At 36.0% G+C, this 24,287-nt stretch overlaps 1 protein-coding gene across 1 annotated transcript; it reads left to right on the top strand.

The window, feature by feature from the left end:
• Window positions 1-1,228: 1,228 nt before the first annotated feature.
• CDC37L1 (cell division cycle 37 like 1, HSP90 cochaperone) lies at window positions 1,229-24,137 on the top strand. The gene is made up of 7 exons (XM_055428281.2): window positions 1,229-1,519; window positions 5,267-5,548; window positions 8,282-8,375; window positions 11,192-11,307; window positions 11,668-11,790; window positions 16,067-16,231; window positions 20,921-24,137. The coding sequence occupies exons 1-7, from the start codon at window positions 1,388-1,390 to the stop codon at window positions 21,020-21,022; spliced, it is 1,014 nt and encodes a 337-aa protein (XP_055284256.2). The 5' UTR covers window positions 1,229-1,387; the 3' UTR covers window positions 21,023-24,137.
• The last annotated feature ends 150 nt before the right edge of the window (window positions 24,138-24,287 follow it).

Here is a 24,287-nt window from a genome sequence, read left to right as displayed (position 1 = left end):
GGGTATATCACTGGTTACTGGTACAAACATAATTTTTGGACAGTTTCCCGGTAATTAAACTGCCAAATCAAAGCATTTAAACCTCTGGTAATGTCAAATTACCCTTCGGAAAGGTTACACATGTGATATTCTAACAGCATTTCCTCACATCTTGTCTGCTGCTGCTGCTAAGTCACTTCAGTCGTGTCCGACTCTGTGCGACCCCATAGACGGCAGACCACCGGGCTCTCCCATCCCTGGGATTCTCCAGGCAAGAACACTGGAGTGGGTTGCCATTTCCTTCTCCAATGCGTGAAAGTGAAGTCGCTCAGTCGTGTCCGACTCTTAGCGACCCCATGGACTGCAGCCTACCAGGCTCCTCCATCCATGGGATTTTCCAGGCAAGAGTACTGGAGTGGCTTGCCATTGCCTTCTCCGCACATCTTGTCTACATCCGGAGTTAACAAACTTCAAAAGATTGAAGACACGGGGTCTGGTTATCTTTATTAGGGTCTTTAATTATTTGGGGGTCTCTAATTATTATTAAGACAACAATGCCTGATTGTTAAACCCTAAAAAGTTTTACAATTCATATATCCTGAGGTGACCCCACCTCTTCCCCTTAAAATTTGTGACCTCAAGCATGCTGGGTCAATTTCGCCTCAAAAAAGGGGGAAATGGGAGCACAGAGCTTTACGATTAAATGGCTTATCTAGAAATACAAGGAATCCCTCCCTATACAGTCGTTATTAGTGGTACTCATTATTAGCGGTATTTTTTAAGCCCCTCCGTATTTTATCTTTGGCATACTCCTCCTCCCTGCCAAGCTTCGCAGAATCCTCGTTGCTTGTAACTCGAAATGAGAGGAAAATTGGCTGGTTTTCTAAATTCTCTTCCCTTCAACCGCCCCTACCGCCACCCCCCGCTTCAGAAACCGGTTTACATATCCTTAATGAGTACGGGAATGAGTTGCAGGTTTTCAACAATACTCTCTCTGGACCTTCTAGGACACACTGTTTACTGCGGAAGAAACTTCAGATAACCAGTATTTAATACGACATGACCCTCAGCGCCAGGGATAGTAAATCAGCACCGCTGAAAGGATTCCTGAAAAGAAGTTTTAAACAAGTGAGCAATCCAAAATCAACCCCTGTTTCCAAGCCTCGGGACCCACCTCCCACGGCCCCGCCTTCCACTCCGGAAGTGACGTACAAAGCGGAGTCCGTCTTTTTCCGCCGTCCGCCAGCTGCGCGGCCGGGACTAACGCGGCGCGTACGTCGGCGTCGGGGCTAGCAGAGGGATTCTGGGTAACGGCCCCAGCCGGCTGGGGCGGCTGGCTCCGCGCAGCGGGTTCTACTCACGCCGAGTCCGTTGGCTGTGGGGGTTGTAGAGCCGCGGGCAGCCGGACATGGAGCAGCCGTGGCCGCCGCCAGGACCTTGGAGCCTCCCTCGGGCAGAGGGTGAGGCTGAGGAAGAGAGTGACTTGGACTTGTCCCCCGGTTCTCCCCGCTGCCCGCAGCTGCCGGGAGGCGGCACCCAGGTGAGAAGGGAGCCCGTGTTCTGCAGGGTGAGGGGGGATGGGGAGGTGTCGTCACCAGGCCCCCAGCGGTCTCTGTCTGTCTCTGCGACCCTGTTTTGAGCCCCCACCGCCCTCTTTTACCCACCCCGACCCCGGGCGTCGGGGGCCTGATGTCATCCCAATGCTCTGTAACATCTTCGAAGAGGGGCTGGCCATATATTCCCAACCTCCACCTCCACACACCTTTTTCACCTTGGCTAATTTCTCACCCTTGAAGAAGTTCCTCTCTCCCACCCCTCTTCTGATGGCACTCAGATTTAGGACAGCTCAGTCTATATTGTTGACCCTTTGTCCTCTTGTGCCTGCTCTTATCCGAGCACTTTACTGTCTTGAAGGTTCTAATACTTGTGCACAGTTGATGGGAACGGTGAATGGTTGTATTTCAATAATTCTCTGAGCCTCTGACTAAAGACTTTAGGTCCAATTTATTTTACTGACTTTTGACATCTGAGCAAATTCTGTAAACCTTGCTTTTGATGCTGGCGTAAATCTCGGCCATTCGCGTGACCATTTCCCCCTTACGTTTATGATTTTAGTTTTGCCTCTTACCATTCTTCAGTTAAAAACATATAGGCACGCGTTTGCCCTTTCCTTCAGACTTTTTCCTCAGATTCCTGTCGCTTTCTGTGGTTTTCAGCCAAGCCTTTTTTCCTCTAAACTTAGCCAGATGTGATATACTACCACTTAGGATTTTCTGGGTCCCACCTTAGGGAGTGCTTATATAGTGCTCATATCACTTAGTCCTGGTTTTTCTCGTAACCTGTTTTCGGAGTATATTTCAGGATTACTGACTAAACACTAATAAGTAAAATAAAATGGAGTTTAGGTAATGCCTTCTAGGCTTCTTACAAAATGGGATCCCTGAAGGCTTAACTGAGTTAACAGTTTTTCTCTAGACTTATCTTGCTATTAATGAGAATGAGTGATTTAAATTGTTTTCCAGTAAGTGTAGGGTCGTTGATCTTAAGCCCAGCTCACAGGGTTAGTTGGCTGCAAAGAGAAAAATGCTGTTTCATAACCACAGACTGTTCTTCATGCAGCCAGTCACTGGGAAAGTACAAGACATTTTTTAGGAGGACAGAATGAGAGTTGATAAGTCGATAGTCACTCACTAATTATGGATCGCTGGTGTCATCTTTATATACAAAATACGTTATATAAGCATATAATGAATGTCGTACAGAGCGAGAGACAAAGAATGAACAGCAGCTGCCATTGTCAATTTTGAAGGCTTGTAGAGAGGATAGAAAGGTCTCAATAATTTCACTGCATAGTGGTTGAATCTAAAGAGTAACCTAAAAGAAACCGAATTCTAAAAATATCTGTGTATTAATTTATAACCTTATTTAGCTGACAGGAATTTTAGAAATGGTTAGGCTTATCTCTTTCATTAAAAGTGATTTCCTTGAGACAGTGTAGCTAGTCAGTGGCAGAATTAGATCCTGCCACATCCTGGTTTAGAATCCACTTCTGGAACCTGATACAGTGTTTTTTCCCACCTTCTGCACTGCCCATCCTGTGATGTAAAACTTTATTTGGCTGAAACTAACTTTGGTGCTAAAATTTTCAGAATGATTTCCAATCCTAAGTTAGTTCATGTGTTTACGACAGACCTACTTATTTGTCTTGCTGGCTTTAAGTTTTACGACTTAAGTTTTTCTTTTTGGAATATTTAGAAAGAAAATGTTTAATTTCATTTGTAAACATTTTATAATCTCTATAAAAACAGCCTTGGTGTAATTTTACCTAATATAGGGAACCTAGACATCTTAATGTCATATGTATAGTTCTGAGATCCAATTAAATACAATTTGGAATTTAGAGATCCTGTTTGGAAATTTTTTTATGTAAAGTTATATTAGTAGACCTTAATGCTAACAGTTCCTTTTTCAAATCTTTGTTTATTAAATATAATCAATCATCTCAATACATGTGGGATAGTTAACTCAAATGCCCAAACATAGTCTTTGGAGAAGAATTTAAACATTAATCAGTTTTAGAATTTGGAAATAAGATTTCTATGTTTGACATGAGAAATGATTTGAGAATTTGCTCCTGCATAATTTGACCATGCAAGATATTTCCGTTTGTCCTTATCTTTGTTAGTATTTGTCTTTTTTTACAAAATAAATTTGACAGGTTCATTTGTCTCCTCTTCCTAGTTCCTCTTAAGCATAGCTAGTCTACAATTATCATTAATCCTATTCTAGAATAGCAAAAAGTAAAAATAAATATTTGATTGACTAGGACCGTGTGGTAAATGAATAACTAAAACATTTGAATACCAAGTGTCCACATTTGCCCAATAGAAGTCTAAGTTTGCCTGAAGACTCAGCCAGGAAGGAGGAACCTTGGATGCTACTTGCCTTAGAATTCCTTACCAGCACTAGTCTGTTCCAAGACGTCAGGAGTCATTTATTCATCTAAGATTTATTGAATTCTAACCCCTCAAGAAGCTTATAGTTGAGTAAATAAGCACAATATTGTGTGAAAGCACTCAAATGCATAAAGAAGTATGCATAACTTTGGTGGAGAGGGACAGGATAAGAGGGAAGGGAAGTGATGCTAGAATCTAGGATAGAGATGGGAGTTTAGGGATGGGGGATTGCCACATTGAAGTGGTGCGGGTGAGAAGAAAAGAATAAGCAAAGGAATAGAAGAGTAACTACAACGGAGTCTAGAGAGATAATACAAAGTGAGATCATGAGGCACCATGCCATGCTATGAAGTTTGCACTTTAAAAATTCTCAAGACTCTATGAATAAGTAAAATTATCATTTTTGTTAGATCACGCCAAGTCTAGTAGAGAATGGTTTGAGATTAGAAAGGCTATACTTACATCATTAAAGTGAGAAATTATAAGGGCTTGAATAGTGATGCAGGTAAGGGAATAGATTAGAGTAGAATTATTCTGAATACCCACCTTGAAATGGTCTACATTTTGGCTAAGAAATCATGAAGAATGTGCCTTTAGCTTTTGTCCTATGGAGCTGAGGATTAGGATGAATTAAATATCCATCTTGGTGCTTTACATGTGAAGGTTGAATAATTGTTAAAACTAAGTATTTTTGCGTCCGAGTAGAACAGAATCACCAGGGTGGACCTAGTGACTTTTTTTCTTTTTAATTAAAAAAATAGTCTATTTTTATTAGAATTAAGTTAAAGGTTATGTATCTGATATAGTCGGTTATAAATAGAAATTTCCAATAAGAACTTCTCAGATTACCAAAGATTGGGGTAATACAGAAAGAAAATAGAAACCAAGCAGTGATTACTTCTAAATAAGCAGTTCTTTGCAGTGAAGAACTTGTAGAGCAAAACTCTAAAGGTCTGGTTTGCAGTATGGTGAGTGATAAGATGATGAACTGTATTTAAGCTTTTGTTCTCATTATTTTGTTCCAGGATTATAAAGGCTATAAATCAAATGTTTGTTGAGGCCCTGCTGTATGCAGGACACTGCTAGCTGCCAGGCTTTTTGTTGCTGTTAGTGGTCCAGGGAGAGACACAAATTAACGAAGAAACTTAGAGTCTAGGTGATGAAACAAGACCTGTAATATAAAATTGTAACTGCAGACACAGAAGGCTGGATACCTATATGCCAAAAACATTGTACAGAAATCCTTGACTGATAGAAAATTGAACTGTTCTACGTAAGCATACCTGTTCTGTTGCCTTCTTCATTTCTTAAAAATACTGTTTTTTATCCAGATGTATAGCCATGGAATCGAAATGGCTTGCCAGAAGCAGAAAGAGTTTGTGAAGAGCTCTGTGGCGTGTAAATGGAATCTCGCTGAAGCTCAGCAGAAACTTGGTAGCTTAGCACTGCATAACTCTGAGTCCTTGGATCAGGAACATGCCAAAGCACAAACAGCAATATCAGAACTGAGGCAACGGGAAGAAGAATGGCGGCAGAAAGAAGAGGCTCTAGTACAAAGAGAGAGAATGTGTTTGTGGAACATGGATGCCATTAGCAAGGATGTTTTTAATAAGGTATTATCTTTTATTGGGCCTGCTGAAATAAGGAAAGACTGAAATATTTGTGCAAACCAGTTGTGCATATCTGATAACAACGCAACAGAATCCTGTAAACAGTATTCAATTTTGACAGTTTAGGAAAAGTGATCATTATAGAAACATGTATCCCAAGTAGTGTCTAATGTTGGTAGTCCTTAATCCAATTATATAGCTGCAGCATAGCACAGCTATCAATGAATATCATTGTGGGTTCTAGAGTCAGACTGCCTCAAATGTCAACTTTGTCACAGCCTGGCTTTGTGACCAGATCACTTCCCTAAGCCTCAGTTTCCTCAAATATAAAGAGCAGCTATAAAGATTAAGCAAGGTAACATCATAGAAGCAGGTAGCTTGGGGCCTTGGCATGTGGTAAAGCTCAGATGTTACCAGAGATTTCTGATGTTGCTGTGCTTATCAGCTTGCTTTCAATTTTTTTGTTGTTCAGTCACTAAGTTGTGTCCAGCTCTCTTGCAGTCCCATGGACTGTAACTCACCAGGCTTCTCTGTCCATGGGTTTTTCCAGGCAAGAATACTGGAGTGGGTTACCATTTCCTTCTCCGGGGTTCTTCCTGACCGATGGATAAAACCCATATCTCCTGCTTGGCAGGCAGATTCTTTACCACTGAGCCACCTAGGAAACGGAACACTAATGTAGTTAACTGGCTTTATCAAGTAAAACAAAGTTTCTCACTGTTATTTACCAGTATGTATTTAGAAACCCTTAGATAGTAATCTGGACTTAGTGTTACAGGCATTACTGCTGAAAGGAGTAGTAAAATATTTATGCCAAGTTAGTAGTTTATTAAGAGCAGTCTTCTGTTTCTCACTGCATTACGCAGACCTTACTCTTTGACTTTCGTATCTGAAAAAGAAGTGGGCAATGAAATAAAGTCATTTTCATCTAAATGTGTAAAGTAGTACTTCTTTCTATTTGTACTAAACTTCAAGCCTCAGGTGTAGACTGCTCATTCTTGTCTAAGTCCACATTCATTTTATCTTTAACCTTCATTATTCTCTAGATGTAGTGTGTAACACTACTTGTTTCTGCTCTGGCTTCCACTCTAAAAGCCCCTTCTTCCCCAGGCATCTTTAATTTCTTTCCTCTGGACTAGCTCTAGTCCTGCTACAGCAATAAGTAATACACATAGGTAAATGTCCTGTACTACTAGCTTTATCAGTACTTTACTCTGTATTGAAGGTAAATTATAAGAGTATAACATGCTTCTTGTAAAAAAACATAGGCCTGTAAAATAGAGTTGAAAGGCTTCCTTCTTTTCCCAGAGATAACCGCTGTTAACAGTGAGTCATATCATTCTAGACTTTCTGTGCTTGTACCAAATTATATATTTTTCTTTCCCCTTAGCAGAATCATTCTTTAACAGAATGATTCACTATCTCTGTGTATATTGTTTTAAAGGATACTTTATTTATGTTTTGCATTTATACCCCAAAGCTATTTTAAATGATCTTTTTATAATAGAGGGAATGGTCAAAACAGTGTTCTTTTGTTTATACAGTTATTGTCTCTTAACACAGTGGTCACAAAGAAAATATTTTTGTCTCTGCTTTTAATTTTTTTTTCTTAAGTTAGATTCTAATGTAGCCTACATTTATACCAGAATTAATTAAGACTATCTTTATGTTCCAGTCATTTGCTGAAAATCACGCATTCATTTTGTTGGAGAGCTTGAGATTTGAGAGGACAGGTCTAGATCTGCGCTGACAACTTGATAGTTGCTAGCCATATGTGCTATTGAACACTTGAAATGTAGCTAGTCCAAACTGAGATGTGCTGTAAGTGTAAAAAACACACCAGATTCCAATAGCTTAGTACCAAAAACGTAAAATATTTCATTAATAATTTTTATATTGCTTACATGTTGAAATGATAATATGTTGGGTTAAATAGATACATTATTTCATCTGTTTCTTTTTTTAACGTGGCTGATAGAAAACTTTACAGTTGTAACTTGGATTGTATTTCTGTTGGGCAGTGCTGGTCTAGATGGCAGGATATACAAAGAGAAAAAAAATGCTTTTATTTTGAAATATATAAACTTGTGTGTTTCCTGACTGTAAACTGGCAGAGAGCTAGTTTTCGATTTCCATTTTTGGCAGTGACGATCTCAAGGTTTAAATGTGATCACATAATGTTCTGAGAAACTTTTTGCCAGTTTTTGTAATAAAAACTTCATCTTGGTCTGTTTTGTGACTTTAACTGAAAATAAGCACTTCCTTAATAGAAGTTTATACATGATTTCAGAATCAAACTGTTTAGCCTCTGCTAAGAAAAATTTACAGCAGAGGTCTATTTTAAATTTATGTCTTATCAAAAATTTTGTAGTAAATATACTCTATAATCTTTGAATTTCTGAGTTTGTTTCCAGCAAGAACTCCAAAGATTGGAGTTGCAAATATTTAATGGAAATGAATAATGCAGAAATAAATTATGCATGTAAAGGATCTTTCTATACCTGCCTTTGATAGGCATATTTGGTTTTAAAAATTAATTCATTTGTTTTTCTCTGTGATTTCTAAAATAGAGTTTTACAGATGAATTTAATGATACAATATCAGTTTACTGTATCACCTTTTTATAATGTCTTTAAGAAGGAATGCTGGGCATTCAATATCTGAGAAAGAAGATCCAATTAGAATATATTAGATTTTAAAATATATTCAATTTTAACTTCAAAATCTTTTTCTTAGAGTTTTATTAATCAAGATAAAAGAAAAGAAACAGAAGATGAAGATAAATCAAAATCATTTATGCAGAAACATGAGCAGAAAATTAGACATTTTGGTAAGTCTACTACTTGAATTTCCTTCTTTTGTAATGTTTGGTATCATAAATATATGTACAGAAAGTGAATTTATAGAGACAAACTCCAGTTGTATAGCTACTTCTGGCACAGTTTTATGGCTTGTTTTAGAGCTATACATAAAAAAATAGAGTGACAGAGTAAACTGAATTGTGAAAAAAAGCAAAACTCAACCTGTTTATATTACCCTCTAAGACCTAGTTGTGGTTTTTTGTGTTTTTTTTACTACCTAAACTCTTTGCATTTCCCAACTAGTCCCACTTTTGTCTTTTTTTATCTTTGCTTTCTTGGTATCTGATTATCTTACAGTTGTAAGATTAGCATTGTTCTAATTTTGGATATGATGCTATACGATTCATGCAGATCCTTCAACTGTTATTCAGATAAATAACAAGTAATAGAATACAATCTATAATAAGTAAGAGAAATACATATACAAAGAACTGAAAAATAGTTTTCTCTATTGGAGAAAAACGATAGGATGGGGGTTGATTTAAGTGAAGGCTTCCCAGAGGAGGGAACATCTGAGTTAGATTTTGAGGAACATATAGGAGCTTTCCTGTAGATAAAGGGAGGCAAGGCATCAGCCACGGCATGTATGAAGCCAGAGTCGGGAAGTAGTGTGATATGTCCTCTAAGAATTATAAGCAGTGACAATACTGCTGGAATGAAAATGCTACTGGGGAGTATAATGTGTCAATTTGATAAATATATGTTAATAAGCTTTTTAAGTGACATTTTGCGACTTTTCTCTATTGGTGTTTTTCTCCCAAAGTATTTAGAATTTCATTCATCCTTATGTCAGTATAATGGATATTAGTTTAGTTTTTTTTTTTTTTTCTTTTTTGTAGTTTATTCATAAAATTTTTTAATTTTTCTCATACTTTTTATTTTAAAAAATGAAATAAGCTTGTATTGTGTTTAATTCAAGAATAGTTTCTGAAGAAGTAAGTAAAGTTTATTTTTTCACATTTCATCATTGCAGCATTATTTATTATAGAAACAAATAGAAAAACTATGGTCATCCTCAAGAGTTGATTTTTGTCTCCATTATTAAATAGTTTAAAACCGTTAACATTTAGTGACACCCTTTTTCACAGCCCTTACAAGTGTCACTAACCCTCCCTTACAAGTGTCACTAATCCTTTCATATATTCTTTCCTTCAAAAGAGACCAAAATGGATAGGAATTTTGTGCCTGAGTAAGTCACAGTGCTGCCATGGAGAAGTAAACAGGAGAAGCAGTGATCTCTCTGAATAGTTGATAGAGCTGAAAATATTCCCTCTTCAGAAGTGTAACAAAGCTAAGGCAGAATTGCTGTGTAGGATTTATTTTATGGCATCAGGTATAAGAAATAAGGATTATACTTTCTTTAGATCTGACCCCTAGAAGTTATTACTTAAATTCTTTAACTGTAGCTTGAGAAGTTTAAAGTCACTTAAATAATCATTATGTTTCTCAGAATTTAAAATGACCTAGTCACTGTATCCACAGTGTTGGGGACATAACTATAAAGCTTGTAAAACTCTTTATGAGAAAATGCTAAAATGCTATTTTCCAATTTTTTAAATGAGGAAAGAATCATTTATTTTTAATTGATTTCCTTGTGTTACTGTGTATTTCTCAGTAAGACATTTGTCCTCAGTTTTGTTTTTACTTATGTTCTGATGTGGAACTTTAACATACAGAAGTTCATTTTGTGTCTAGAGAAAAGATTTATTGCTGAACTATTGAGGTAGCCTTGTAAAATTTCTATGATGATTCTCAGATAACTTTCTTGGTTGGATGAGTCTAAATAAAGCTCAGCACTTTGCTAATTCTGTGATTACTTGGGCAGTATCAACTTTTTGACCAAATTTCTTACTAATTTTGGGTAAAGATGACAGTACACCTTTAGTAGCATTTGGATTAGTTTGGTATTTTGAAGCACAGTGGCAGCATTTCCAAATATACTTAACCAACTTTTAAAAGAGTTTATTTTCTGTGTCTAAACAGTGATCATGATTAGATGGTTAACATGACTAAAATAGTTAAACTATATTTACTATTAAAACACTGACTAGATTGGTTTCCCATGCAGTATTTTACTGTATCAGACATATTTTAGTAAATTAGAGGAAATTTTCTGAATCTTTTATTAAGTCTTTGTTGACTCAGTGTAGTTTACTTTTGAAAAGTAAAGGTTTGAAAAGAAAGGTTTTGCTTTCTTTTCCATCTTTCCAATAGAAAAATTTGTATTCTATCAATAAATAATACTGAATCTCTTGAAATTATCTGTACTTAACTTTAGCCTAGAATGACCAACCAGCCTTATCTATTTGCCTGGGACTTGCTTTTATAGCTTTAAACAAATCACCCTACTTTATCCTGACAAATTATTTGAAATAAAATTTGCTGTGAATTTTAAAAGCTATTTCCAATATGCTGGTATTGCTTTATTATCTATCTTCATTTGCTCTTTTACCATAACATTTCTGTTGTAATATGCTGCTGCTACTGCTGCTAAGTCACTTCAGTCGTGTCCGACTCTGTGTGACCCCATAGACGGCAGCCCATCAGGCTCCCCCGTCCCTGGGATTCTCCAGGCAAGAACACTGGAGTGGGTTGCCATTTCCTTCTCCAGTGTGTGAAAGTGAAAAGGGAAAGTGAAGTCGCTTAGTCATGTCTGACTCGTAGCGACCCCATGGACTGCAGCCTACCAGGCTCTCTATCTTTAAAGAGAATCATTTAAAAATACCATTTCTTTGCTTACAGGAGGAAAGTATTTGACATTCATGGTTTAATTCTTGTTTTGCAGGTATGTTAAGTCGATGGGATGATAGTCAGAGATTTTTGTCTGACCATCCATACCTTGTATGTGAAGAAACTGCTAAATATCTTATTTTATGGTGTTTTCATCTAGAAGCTGAACAGGTATCATGTGAAATTTGAATTTCTGAGAACCTTAGTGGAATGCTGATTTGCTTTTTGTTGTTTTTTTTTTCCATTACTTTATAAATGTAAGCAGGAAGGTCATTAAATTGAATTCCAATTTGTTTTGTTTTCAGGATCTGCTTGAGCTTACTGTTGGCATCTTTCTTTAGTTATTTCAGTTAGCATAGGGAAACTTTTTTTCCAATGTGCTTTCCCTGCCTTCCTGTCCCCTCATCTCTTGTTCCCATATACTATAAACCTTTTTCTTTTTTAACCTATTAAAAACTCATGTTTTAAAAATCCAAATAGTAATCACAATATTAAGTATATTTCTTATAATTTTAATCTGGTTATTTTCAGAAAGGGGCTCTAATGGAACAAATAGCACATCAAGCAGTTGTAATGCAGTTTATTATGGAAATGGCCAAAAATTGTAATGTGGATCCAAGAGGATGTTTTCGCTTATTTTTCCAGAAAGCCAAAGTAAGTAGCTATTTGGTATTATTATTTTCTCTGTTTTTTTTAATTGAAGGATAATTGCTGTTTGGTATTATTAAATGGGAAAGTTAGGGTTTAGCTGAAACCTCTTTTTGTCCATACACATCAAGGGAGACCATCCAACCAGGATGCCACAGGCTAGATTCTGTAGATTTTATAATGAAAAGAAAAATTATATTGCTGTTTCTATGCTAATTTAGATTTTAAGAGGCTGTACTATATAGCATTATGTGAACTTGAGACCCATTTACATGAATGTATATATTCAGGAAAATTAGAGGAGTGGTTTGAGGAAAAAAAAAAAAACCTGCAGTTCACAGAATATTTTGAAGCTTTCAGGATTATATGAAGTATTTTTAATCTGAGAAAATGCTTTGCTATAAAGTGAAAAGATGCAATACATATTTATATATATAGGATGATGTCAGCTATATTAAAGAAAAATAAATATGTTTAGAAAGATCGACATTTCATACTCACTAAATTAGTAATAATTTAAAAGTTGTACAAGAAGTAGAGCAATAGTAATTCATATTAACTGCCTATAGGAGTGTAAATTGGTGTAACCACTTTGGAAGATTTTCTTGTAAAATTGAACAAGGCAAGTGCCAACAGCCAGAAATTCTCCTAGATATATACCCTTGAAAAAAGTTTCTCAACATGTCATCCAAGGATACTCAAAGGTCTTCAAGACCCTTTCCAGAGGCCCTGAGTCAAAATTATTTTTATAATAATACTAAGATGTTATTTGTCATTTTCACTCTCCTTCTTGCATTAGTGTGCAGCTTGGATTGATACAGAAGCAGATGTATGAATACAGCTATCTTCTTTTAAGCCCAGACTTCTCACTAAATTGTTTGTTTTGGAAATATAGTTTAAATATATATATATATATATGTTAAAAATGTTAACATGTAATGAGTTTGTTATTATATTTCAGTTAATATTTAATTCCTCAGTTTTAATTTCTAACATGTAATTATTGATAGATAGAGCCCACATAAACGGAGCTCTTTAGGTTCCTCAACAATTTTCAGGAGCATGAAGCAGTCCTAAGACCATAAAGTTTGCTGCCCTAGAAAAACTCCTGTATATGTGCTTAATAGAAGTGTTCATAGTAGCAAGAAGTTTGGGAACAACCCAAGTTAACAGTAGAATGAATAAATTGTGGTATATTCATTTAGTAATATACTAATCATCATTGGCATGGATAAAAAAACAAGAAACTGAAAAGAACAAGTCTCAGAATGAAATATCTCCTATTATTTTTAAAGTATTTTATATTTTAACAAGCAGAACTAAGTAAATATATTGTTGAGGGATATGTAAATAAGCAGTAAAACTGAAAAGACAAAGGAGTGATTGACAAGTCACAGTTGTAACCTCAGAGAGAGATGAAATGCTCATTATTGAGACTGATCTCTAAAATATTAGTATTGATCTGTTTCCTAATTTTTGTGGGTACGTAGTAGGATTTTTGCCCTGTAAATTGTACATATATATTTTACGTGATTTTTTGCATATTTGATACATTTTAGCATACACAATTAGAAGTCAGAAGAAAATGTACCAGAAGTTTAATTTTGATTAGACTTGAGTGGTAGAATTACAAATGGTTTCCATTTTCTTTTTCATATACTACAGTGAACATATTTCCTTTTATAAATAGAAGAAAACATTGTATTTTTAAATTCTAAAAATTTTTTAGTGTGGCAGAAGTTGTACCTTCTACTTCTACTGTTAAAATAGGAAAATTTCCCAAAACAGTAGTTTTAATGAGTAAATGATTGAGTTGGTATTTTAGGCTTCTGAAGACTGTTTTAAATTTTGACACACAGGCAGTAAAAAAAGAAAAGTTTCTTCTTCATCTTACATTAAAGGATATGTTTGAACTTGTGTTTAATAGCATAATGGAACATAGTCATACAATATGTATTTTTTGACATTTATAATACTTTGACAAAATAGAATTGAACAACTCTGAAGCCACAGATCTTAACATTTTGTTCTTAATATTTTTTAATTAAGGAATAACTTTCATGAACTATTTGCTTTGTGAAAGGTGTTCTAAGCACTTCACATGGATTAACTCATTAAACATTAATAACATTTTATAAGGATAATTACCTTTTTTTACAAATGAGGAAGTTAACAAAGAAATTGAGCAAGTGACCCATAGGTTGCTTAATAAAACAAAAATCAATCAAGTCTCTCTAGATCTAAATACCTAGGGTTTAGGCATGCAGTAAGGTCAGCGGTTGTGTCACTTGATTCCTTTAATGGTTTGTTGCATAACCATTTCAGAAGGATTACTTTTGGATATGAAGGCTAACATTCCATGTGTCTCCCTGCTGCTGCTGCGTCACTTCAGTCGTGTCCGACTCTGTGTGACCCCATAGACGGCAGCCCACCAGGCTCCCCCGTCCCTGGGATTCTCCAGGCAAGAACACTGGAGTGGGTTGCCATTTCCTTCTCCAATGTGTGAAAGTGAAAAGTGAAAGTGAAGTCACTCGGTCATGTCTGACTCGTAGCGACCCCATGGACTGCGCTCCTCCATCCATGGATTTTCTAGGCAAGAGTACTGGAGTGGCTTGCCATTGCCTTCTCCGTGTGTCTCCCTAAGTATCATTTATTGACCATAAAGTGAAGTGTTATAAAGAAATGACTCCTAAATTCATTTAAAAAATGACAGAATAGCAGCACAAAACATTGTGTGCATTATTTGTATAGATATTGATGCTAATAACTAATCCATAGGTTTTAATGCAGTTACACAACCTAAACTACATTAAAGAGAAAAATCACACTGCAGACAAACTGCTGCTGCTGCTGCTAAGTCACTTCAGTCGTGTCCGACTATTGTGTGACCCCATAGACGAAAGCCCACCAGGCTCCCCCATCCCTGGGATTCTCCAGGCAGACAAACTGACCCAGTGATAATTCAGGAATGAGACTTTAACAAAATCTTTTCCACCACTTGAACTTAAAACCTATGTTCTATTGTGTAGGATGTGCTCTGTGTCATTAATCTGCAAAGGAAATATTAATAAATGGAGGCTACTGCCAAAAGGATATTTTGCATTAAGAATTTTCTTTAATATTTAGATACATTATGGAGAGAATTCCCCTCCCTCAGCATAACTCACTACTTTTTTTTCCCATAATCTTGAAAAGGTACTTGCGTAACTAAAACAGTAAGATATACCAAAGTTAACTTCATACCAAAGTTAAATGTTGACTTTAATTGGTTTTCCGTTCCGTTCCGTTCCGTTCCGTCGCTCAGTCGTGTCCGACTCTTTGCGACCCCATGGACTGAGCCTACCAAGCTTCTCTGTCCATGGGATTCTCCAGGCAAGAATACTGGAGTGGGTTACCGTTTCCTTCTCCAGGGGATCTTCCCGACCCAGGGATCGAACCCGGGTCTCCCGCATTGGAGGCAGATGCTTTAACCTCTGAGCCACCAGGGAAGCCCTAATTGGTTTTCAGTTTTTAATAAATAGGGATTTTAGGGTCAGAGAATTACTAACAACTGGTAGTAAGTGTTTCCGCATTAACTGACAGAGAATTAGAAGGTTTAAAGAATATCCCTTGGCTGTTGTTTGGCAGTGGGACAAGGAGAGAAGAATGTGAGCAATTAAATGAGGACTGTTTTCGATACTATCAAGAATACAGATAAATCAAGAGAAATACAGGGGAAGCCTACTTTCTTTCATTCCATTTGTGTGTATGTGTAAAGAAGAGTTGTTTCTTATTAGATTGTTTTATTTTTCTGAAGCAGAGGGAAATGAAACAAACCAATCTATAATATTCATATAAAACAGGCTGCTGCTGCTAAGTCACGTCAGTCATGTCTGACTCTGTGCGACCCCATAGACAGCAGCCTACCAGGTTCCCCCGTCCCTGGGATTCTCCAGGCAAGAACACTGGAGTGGGTTGCCATTTCCTTCTCCAATGCATGAATGAAAAATGAAAGTGAAGTTGCTCAGTCTTGTCCAACTCTTCACTACCCCATGGACTGCAGCCCACCAGGCTCCTCTGTCCATGGGATTTTCCAGACAAGAGTACTGGAGGGAAGTGCCATTACCTTCTCTGTATAAAACAGGCAGTTTTCAGAAATCTGATAGAGATTTTGGTGGTTTCTACGTTTAAACTGTTCACCTCATCTTTACTTCTTCCACTTCAGTCCTGGTATATACTTTGTTCGAGTTTACTGTGTGGTCTGGAAATCTTGAAAATCAGTCTTTTTGTTTGTTTTTTCAAGGCAGAGGAGGAAGGTTATTTTGAAGCATTCAAAAATGAACTTGAAGCTTTCAAGTCAAGAGTCAGACTTTATTCTCAATCACCAAATTTTCAGCCTATGACAGCTCAGAATCATGTTCCCCATTCTGGTGTTGGATCTATAGGTTTATTAGAGTCCTTACCACAGGTAAGTTGAAAAAGTAAATATTTTATAAATGTATTCACATATTTGTTCTTTTGGACTTCTCTGTCTTCTTGTATGTTTGGTCATTTTACATATTCTTGCCTCAAAAGATAACTCCGAGTTTCATCTCATGCCATGTTTTGGCATTAAGTTTCATCCATCTCTTAGGTATTTTAGAGAGACATTAAATTCTACTCCTTTAAATATAGAAGAGATGAGGACTATCTAAGCATTCTTAACGGCATATGTTACCTATTGATCATCTAAGTCATAAACTTCTTAAGATGGCTCCAACATCCTCTCCTGAGTAGAACTATACTGTTAAGATTTGAATATGAATTAGCTCCAAGCATATACCCAAGTAGCAACTGAGGTGATTTATTGCATGAGTTTATTAGTATTATCTATTTAAACGTTGGTGTTGCCTACCAGATAAAACATTTTAGTACAAATTAATGTAATTTACGCTGAACTGTTCTTTCTGGTAATATTGATCAACTGTTTTAAGCATCTTAGAAGTCTGCAATTAGATTAACAAAATTATCTCACTAGCGTGAAAGAATTTATGTCAAAAAGAGGAAGCTGGACCACTGGGTCTGCCTGATTCTACTTAGAATTGCGATTTTACGTTATCACTAGGAAGTTGCTGCCCATTTTGGTTTTAGTTCAGTTCAGTCGCGCCCGACTGTCCGCGACCCCATGAATCACAGCACACCAGGCCTCCCTATTCATCACCAACTCCCAGAGTTCACTCAAACTCATGTCCACAGAGTCAGTGATTCCATCCAGCCATCTCATTCTCTGTCGTCCCCTTCTCCTCCCGCCCCCAACCTTTCCCAGCATCAGAGTCTTTTCCACTGAGTCAACTCGTCGCATGAGGTGGGCAAAGTATTGCAGTTTCAGCTTTAGCATCAGTCCTTCCAATGAATACCCAGGATTGATCTCCTTTAGAATGGACTGGTTGGATTGGTTTTAGTAGCATTTAAATTGAACCAGTCATCTCTCATTTTCAGATCAGCTTTAGCATTTTAGCCTGTTGCCTACATAGTGAAAGGGAAGTCTCACTCAGAAGACAGTATGAAGAGAGACCTGTATTTATTTTTAATTCTCAAGAGTTGTAGGAATTGAGATTTTCAAAGCCTTGACTTTATAGCTATAATTTCACTAGTCCAGTTATTTGTAGGCCAAAGGGACAATTTAAGGAAAGCAATTGATCATATTTAACTCAGCCAAAAATATAATTCTCAAGAATAAGAAAGAAAATCTGATTTTTAAATAATTAGTAATGTTACCCCTTAGTTAGACATGTAAGCGACATTCTCCCTCAGTTTGTCCCCAAATTACCTCTTAATGCTGTTTTAATAAAGTGATGATTTTCTCTGCAGTTCTGTGAGAAATACCCCATCAGGAACACTGTCTTTAAGAAATTTTATGACTAAGTCACTGTCAAGTCCAACATATAAACCTCCTAAAACTAAGGTGTCACATAATGAATGCAGAGGAAAAAAAGAGACTTGAGGATGCAGCTGATTCTAAACATAAGAGGGGAAAGAGAAGATTTCAGCTAGAGCCACAGAAACACAGTCTTCTGCTTGAGGGAAGAATAAGATGGAAAACAACCTGAGAGATCAAGTTGTCAACTGAGAGATTTGGAAGAAGAGCTTAAAATAACAACTTATTTTTATTATGTCAATTTATAGATTACAAAACACTTGTATGTGGTATCTTATTTAATCTTCTCCAAAAAACTCATTTTCATTTTATGGATGAATAAAGTGACGCTCCTGTAGGTTAAGTAGCTTGCTTGAAATCAATACAATAAGTGATGGAGCTATTATTCTAATCCTGGATTTCTGTCCTACTCCACTGTTCATTCACCTCCATCATAAACTGTTGTTGAATCGTATAATAGAAATATGACAAGATGCTCAGTTGTGTGCTTTTGGGAAGAACTGGTCTCTGAGACAATAAATTTGTTGAGAATGTTACTGGATGAGAATATGGGGTAATCAGTGGGATTTAAGTGTGCATTAAGTTAGGTATATCGATTGCTTTTTGTTTTTTTAAGTCTCTTCAGTTCTTAGGGCTTCACTAGTGGCTCAGCAGTAAAGAATCCACCTGGAATTCAGAAGATGCGGATTCGATCCCTGGGTTAGGAAGATCCCCTGGAGAAGGGAATGGCAACCTCTCCAGTATTCTTGCCTAGGAAATCCCATGGACAGAGGAGCCTGGCAGGCTATGGTCCATGGGGTCGCAAGAGTGGGACATGAAACCACCATCACTGCCACCTTCAGTTCTTTAGGAGATGGATAGATGAGTTTTAAAGAATCTCTTTAGCTACTTCTAATAGTCAAAATTCTTTCATAAAAAACTGGAAAATAGTCTTAATAGAGAGTAACTGTAAGCTCTGTTGGACCTAGATGGTCAGAAAAGGTCTTAGCAGCCTGTCTCTTTGGAGAATGGGATAATGTAACAATCTGTTAATAATTTTTTATAAAACTTAAATTTGGATAACAGTTTAGCTTCTACTCTCTTTTTAAAATTGACAACAATCTTATGAGATATACCAAATACCATTATCCTTAATTTTGAGATAACTGAACCAAGGCCCCCTGAACAGAGATGTAGGTACCAGTTACCTTCAGTTCAGTTCAGTTCAGTCGCTCAGTCGTGTCCGACTCTTTGTGACCCCATGAATCGCAGCACGCCAGGCCTCGCTGTCCATCACCAACTCCCAGAGTCCACCCAAACCCATGTCCATCGAGTCAGTGATGCCACCCAGCCATCTCATCCTCTGTTATCCCCTCTTCTTCCTGCCCCCAGTCCTTCCCAGCATCAGGGTCTTTTCCAATTAGTCAACTTTTTGCATGAGGTGGCCAAAGTATTGCAGTTTCAGTCTCAGCATCAGACCTTCTGATGAACGCCTAGGACTGATCTCCTTTAGAATGGACTGGTTGAACCTCCTTGCAGTCCAAGGGACTCTCAAGAGTCTTCTCCACCACCACAGTTCAAAAGCATCAATTCTTCAGTGCTCAGCTTTCTTCACAGTCCAACTCTCACATCTATACACAACCACTGGAAAAACCATAGCCTTGATTAGATGGACCTTTGTTGGAAAAGTAATGTCTCTGCTTTTTAATATGCTGTCTAGGTTGGTCATAACTTTCCTTCCAAGGAGTAAGCGTTTTTTTAATTTCATGGCTGCAGTCACCATCTGCAGTGATTTTGGAGCCCCAAAAAATAAAGTCTGACACTGTTTCCACTGTTTTTCCATCTATTTCCCATGAAGTGATGGGACCAGATGCCATGATCTTAGTTTTCTGAATGTTGAGCTGTAAGCCAACTTTTTCACTCTCCTCTTTCACTTTCATCAAGAGGCTTTTGAGTTCCTCTTCACTTTCTGCCATAAGGGTGGTGTCATCTGCATATCTGAGGTTATTGATATTTCTCCCGGCAATCTTGATTCCAGCCTGTGCTTCTTCTAGCCCAGCGTTTCTCATGATGTACTCTGCGTATAAGTTAATGGCTTGTCCTATATACTAGCTTTTACTGTTACTAAATTTTGATGAATTATTTTCTCTGAGGATGGCATTATACTAAGTGGAAGAGTCAAGGTTAGAACTTAGGTCCAAGGTTACTTAGTGTACCAGACTTCAATCAGTTATTTGTGCCAATCCCTTCATTAAAAACCTTATTGACAATAATCAAGTTAACTTGTTCATTTTTTGACTTTTACAGTAAAAGAATCAAAAATTATTGTACTTATTAAAAAGATTTTTGAGAACCCTTCCACCCTTTGGGATGGAGAGATCTGATATCTATGCCCTGTATGGACTGCTTTCCTCATTGATGTATATTAAATAAACAGATGAAAGTAGGTGATTCATGATAAAACTAAATAGCTAGGAGATATTCAGAACAACTGAGTAGACAAAATTGAATTATTGGAAGAATTTCCTTAAAGTTCTGGGTCTTAAGGGCTTATGTATGTCTCTATTCATGGTGCTTTAGTAATAGTGGTTTTATTTTTGCATTTGTTGAATAAGGTTTTGTGTTCCCAGTTTTAGAAATGAACAAAATTAGAACATTTTTGAGTTCTTCTGTTTTAAAAAATAAAACCTAAATTACACTGTTCTTTTGTTTTCAACTTTTTAAATACAAGTCTCTTTCAAAAGATTTCTCACTTGAGTTTGTTTTAACCTTTGAGAAACCAAAATAGATTCTGAAGGTAGCTATAACTTTCACTTAGTAAATAGATTTTTTTACCTTATTCTAGTGTTTTTGTAATTTTAATATTTACTATTATAATTAGATAGTAATCATCATAATACCTTGCTGGCTTAAAGCCATTTATCTTTTAAATTGTCAATAGCTGTATACATATAATCACATATAGCCTTATATGATTAGTTAAAATTATAGTTTTCTTAAATGGAGGGAAGAGGTAGTGCTTATTACATATCTTTTTTACATATATCATTCTATCTTTGCCACATCCCTTTGGATTAAGTGGTAGTAATCTATTATTTTTTTCTTTATTGTCTTGGGTTTCAACCAAAGTCTGACTTAAGCATTCATCTTTTTTTCTATTCTGCTATACTGCAGAGAGAGAATGTGAAACTGAATATGCAATTGCATGTACTGACGTATAACTGATGAGATCATTCATTCTTTCCTCTCTGTACTTTTCAGAATCCAGATTATCTTCAGTATTCTATCAATACAGCTCTCTGCAGTTTAAATTCAGTGGTACATAAAGAAGATGATGAACCGAAAATGATGGACACTGTATAATTTGGTTAAGACTGCTGAAGCCAAGTACTATTTTGTTACAAGAAAGGAAGAACTTGGCTATTTTCTTGACACTTTTATGGGTGCTGCACTTTATTTTTGTTCGGTTTTTGATGGGAGGGAAAACAGAGTACTGAAATGTTTTGTAAAATTTTTTTTTATGTGCTGCTAGGTATTTTTTTGTTTTGTTTTTTCCTGAAGAGAGGAGTGGTACTATATGTTGCAAGAAGTCAAACTGGACATTTTTTGGGTTTTTTGGCTACTAAATTTGCCTTTAATCTTACTGTTCTCAATTTTGGAATCAAAGTATGAAAATCTGCACAAATGCAATGTTTACAAGAACTGGTTGATTCTAGGAGGCATCTGCTACAGTCTTTTTATATGGATATGTACATGTCCTATTCTGCAAAAATGATTAAAGATTAAAATGTATCCTATTGCTAATTTAGCTGTCAAATCTGGTGTTTCATCATATTAAAAGCAATAAATCAGTAGTTGATAATTTGCTTTACTAAATAAGCTGGATAGTACAAATTAAAAGTCTTTCCCCTTAATATTACTTTTGTTTCTTCAGCACCATCAGTTAAATCCTTAAGTATAGTATCAATTTTATATGGATACTAAATTAACCCCCAAGCATTCTCAGAGGTATTTCCCTTAGAAGTTGATTTTACCCTATTGACATTTCAGTATTAGGGTTATATAGTGATGTAAAAAGTGATAAAGCTCATAACATTTTTTTTTCATAGTAAGATCCAACTTAAAGTTCACTCTTAATTTCTTGACATAGTCTGGGATCTCTCAGGGAGCAAGTTTTAAAAGAACTAATGGCCTGTAAGAACAAATAGGAAAAATAATCTGATTTTTTAAGTTACAGTTATTGTTTTACTCTGATGTGGCCCAAAGACTTTTTTGAAAGGCAAGAGAAATCTTTTGACACAAACTACTTATTTCTAAGAATTTGGTGATCCTTATTGGTAATGATGGCTTTTACTACATTTGTCATTCCTCTCTTTAGCTCAGTTACCATAGAATGCTTCTGAGCTTTAATACTTACCTATATAATTCACTTTAAATATGCCAGGATATTTGATGGTTCATTTTACTAGGAATGAGATGACAGTGTTAATTATGCTATCCTTATTATTTGAGGATTAACCTTCTGATTTACAGGAACATGAGCTTTGATTTGCATCAGATGTAGTCTTTGGTGGCTCAGTCCCATTGGGACTAGTAGTAAACATGTAGAAGATGACTAAATGGGATTTGGATTACATGTCACAATTTGAGAAGCCACCCACATGGTGATCAGATCTGTGATGGTGGCTTCATTTGCACCTTGTTTTAAACTAACCTGAGGTGATAAGGCACTTAGTACTCATAGAAACAGATTGGAATTATTGAATCATAACATATGTAACATCACAATCTTCCTGGTTTTCAGAATAAAACTTGTTTTTGTGCTTTTAATATATACTCTATAATAAAATGTTCGACTAATTTATGTGGTAGCATTCATCAGCCTGTATTTTTTTTTTAAAACCAGTGACCTAGTTATAGAAGTTTTCTGCTTCTGCTTTTTTTTCCTATTTTGGAACAAGCTCTTGTTTTTACTGTCCTATCAAATGGAGAATGAACATAGGAATAAAATTCCCCAGCTTCATAGAAAAGTAACTTGAACCATTTCTATTTCTCAACCTCACTTTTCCCCAGGATTTGTCTGTAAGCTCTAAATTGTTTTTAATTTCATTTTGCCTTAGAGATATTAAAAACTGAAGATTGGAAGGAGAGAAATTACCAACAAACTGAGTACACTATTCCTGAAGGATATTTTTGGTTTTTATTTTCTAAAATATGAATTTAAGAACTATTTAAAATTTGGTTATGTATATGCTTTTACTTAGGAAAGTGTTGTATGTTTTCAATGTGAAAGTTATTGGGAACTGCTGACTGATGCCATAATCTGCACCTAAAGACTATAACTTACAGTTCAGCAGGACTTCAGTACTCGGAACAATAAACTGACATCCTTTATATCTTTCTTTATTTTGCTAAGAACAAACTCCTATTAGGAGAAATGTCTTCTGTTTCTTAAATAATAAGGGTATACTAAGCAAAGGAATAATTTATTTTTCAGGTTGCACAATTTTCTCTGAACAAATTATACAAGCCATGGAAAAATGTAAACAAATGAAGAATCTTTGATGTCAAAGTGTCTATCGGAGATTCTTACTTCATTTGATAAATCAATAAAAGATATTTTAAAAATAGCTATCACTACATTCCTTGTTAGTTCAGTTTTATCAGTGGTGGTAGATATAACACTGATTTAAATCAAAGATTATTCTCTAGGAGAGAGAGATGAGTAATATTCTCATCCAGTTATACCATGGGTTCTTTCAATTTTTGCCTAGTGAGATCACATTCTCCTGTAATTTCTCTCTAGGAAAATTGGGACTTCTGTCAGACCAGCATTCCTATTTTCCTTTTAAAAGTAAACTAAAATGGTGCCCAAAAAACATAGTTTAGTAGTGGCTTTACAAGATGAAAACATTGATTGTGAGTTTAGGCAAAGTGATTCTGAAGTTAATCTTGGGATATTTTCAGAGAAAAATAAAAAGATGTCAGTTTACTGTTCTCAAAGTTGGTCATATATTTCAGTTCTTAAACTGATACAGGACAGAATTGTACTTATCTCAATTGAGGGTCAGGCTTTTCATTTCAGTTTTGCTACTATATCCTATGCATTTTAAAAGTCTGCACATTCATTTCCCATCTGTAATGGACATGTATGTGCTATTTCACAGGTCTTCTGAGAAGCTGACTCATCTAATAAGTATTTGCTTGCTTACTATGTAAGCTGATGGCAGGGGGAGGTACAATGATGAATAAAAGTTGTTTATGAATTTCTTAAAATCTAATAATGAAGTTGAAACCACTGTCATAAGCCTCGAAGAATAAGACTTAAAGTTTTCGTCTAAGTATGAAATTGATTTTTTTTTTAAATTCCCACATATTTCACTTGTTTCTTTAAATGACATTTGTCATGCTACTTACTCTTCAAACACTTTATAGAGTCCTTTGGTAAAATATGACACATCACCAAACTGATTCACACTTTGGTGACATTCTTCCACCATGCAATTTCACATGCATAGCAATTTTAACTTTTTATTCAGTGCTAAATGTGGTTATTAGTGAGCTGAAAGGAAAAAAAAAAAAAAAAGCTGTAGCTGGATGTGGACTCTACAAAGTATATTGGCTTTTA

The sequence above is a fragment of the Moschus berezovskii genome, chromosome 7 (genome assembly GCF_049115385.1).
Source record: "Moschus berezovskii isolate FMDL1 chromosome 7, NW_MosBer_1.0, whole genome shotgun sequence".
Lineage (NCBI taxonomy): Eukaryota > Metazoa > Chordata > Mammalia > Artiodactyla > Moschidae > Moschus > Moschus berezovskii.
This window is presented reverse-complemented; position numbering and strand designations above follow the sequence as displayed.

What these genes read in the sequence shown, in the direction of transcription:
- CDC37L1 (XM_055428281.2), top strand. Translation starts at nt 1,388, where the DNA reads ATGGAGCAGCCGTGGCCGCCGCCAGGACCTTGGAGCCTCCCTCGGGCA. An exon ending in TGCCGGGAGGCGGCACCCAG is followed by an intron (nt 1,520 to 5,266) that starts GTGAGAAGGGAG and finishes TTTTTTATCCAG; the next exon opens with ATGTATAGCCATGGAATCGA. An exon ending in GCAAGGATGTTTTTAATAAG is followed by an intron (nt 5,549 to 8,281) that starts GTATTATCTTTT and finishes TCTTTTTCTTAG; the next exon opens with AGTTTTATTAATCAAGATAA.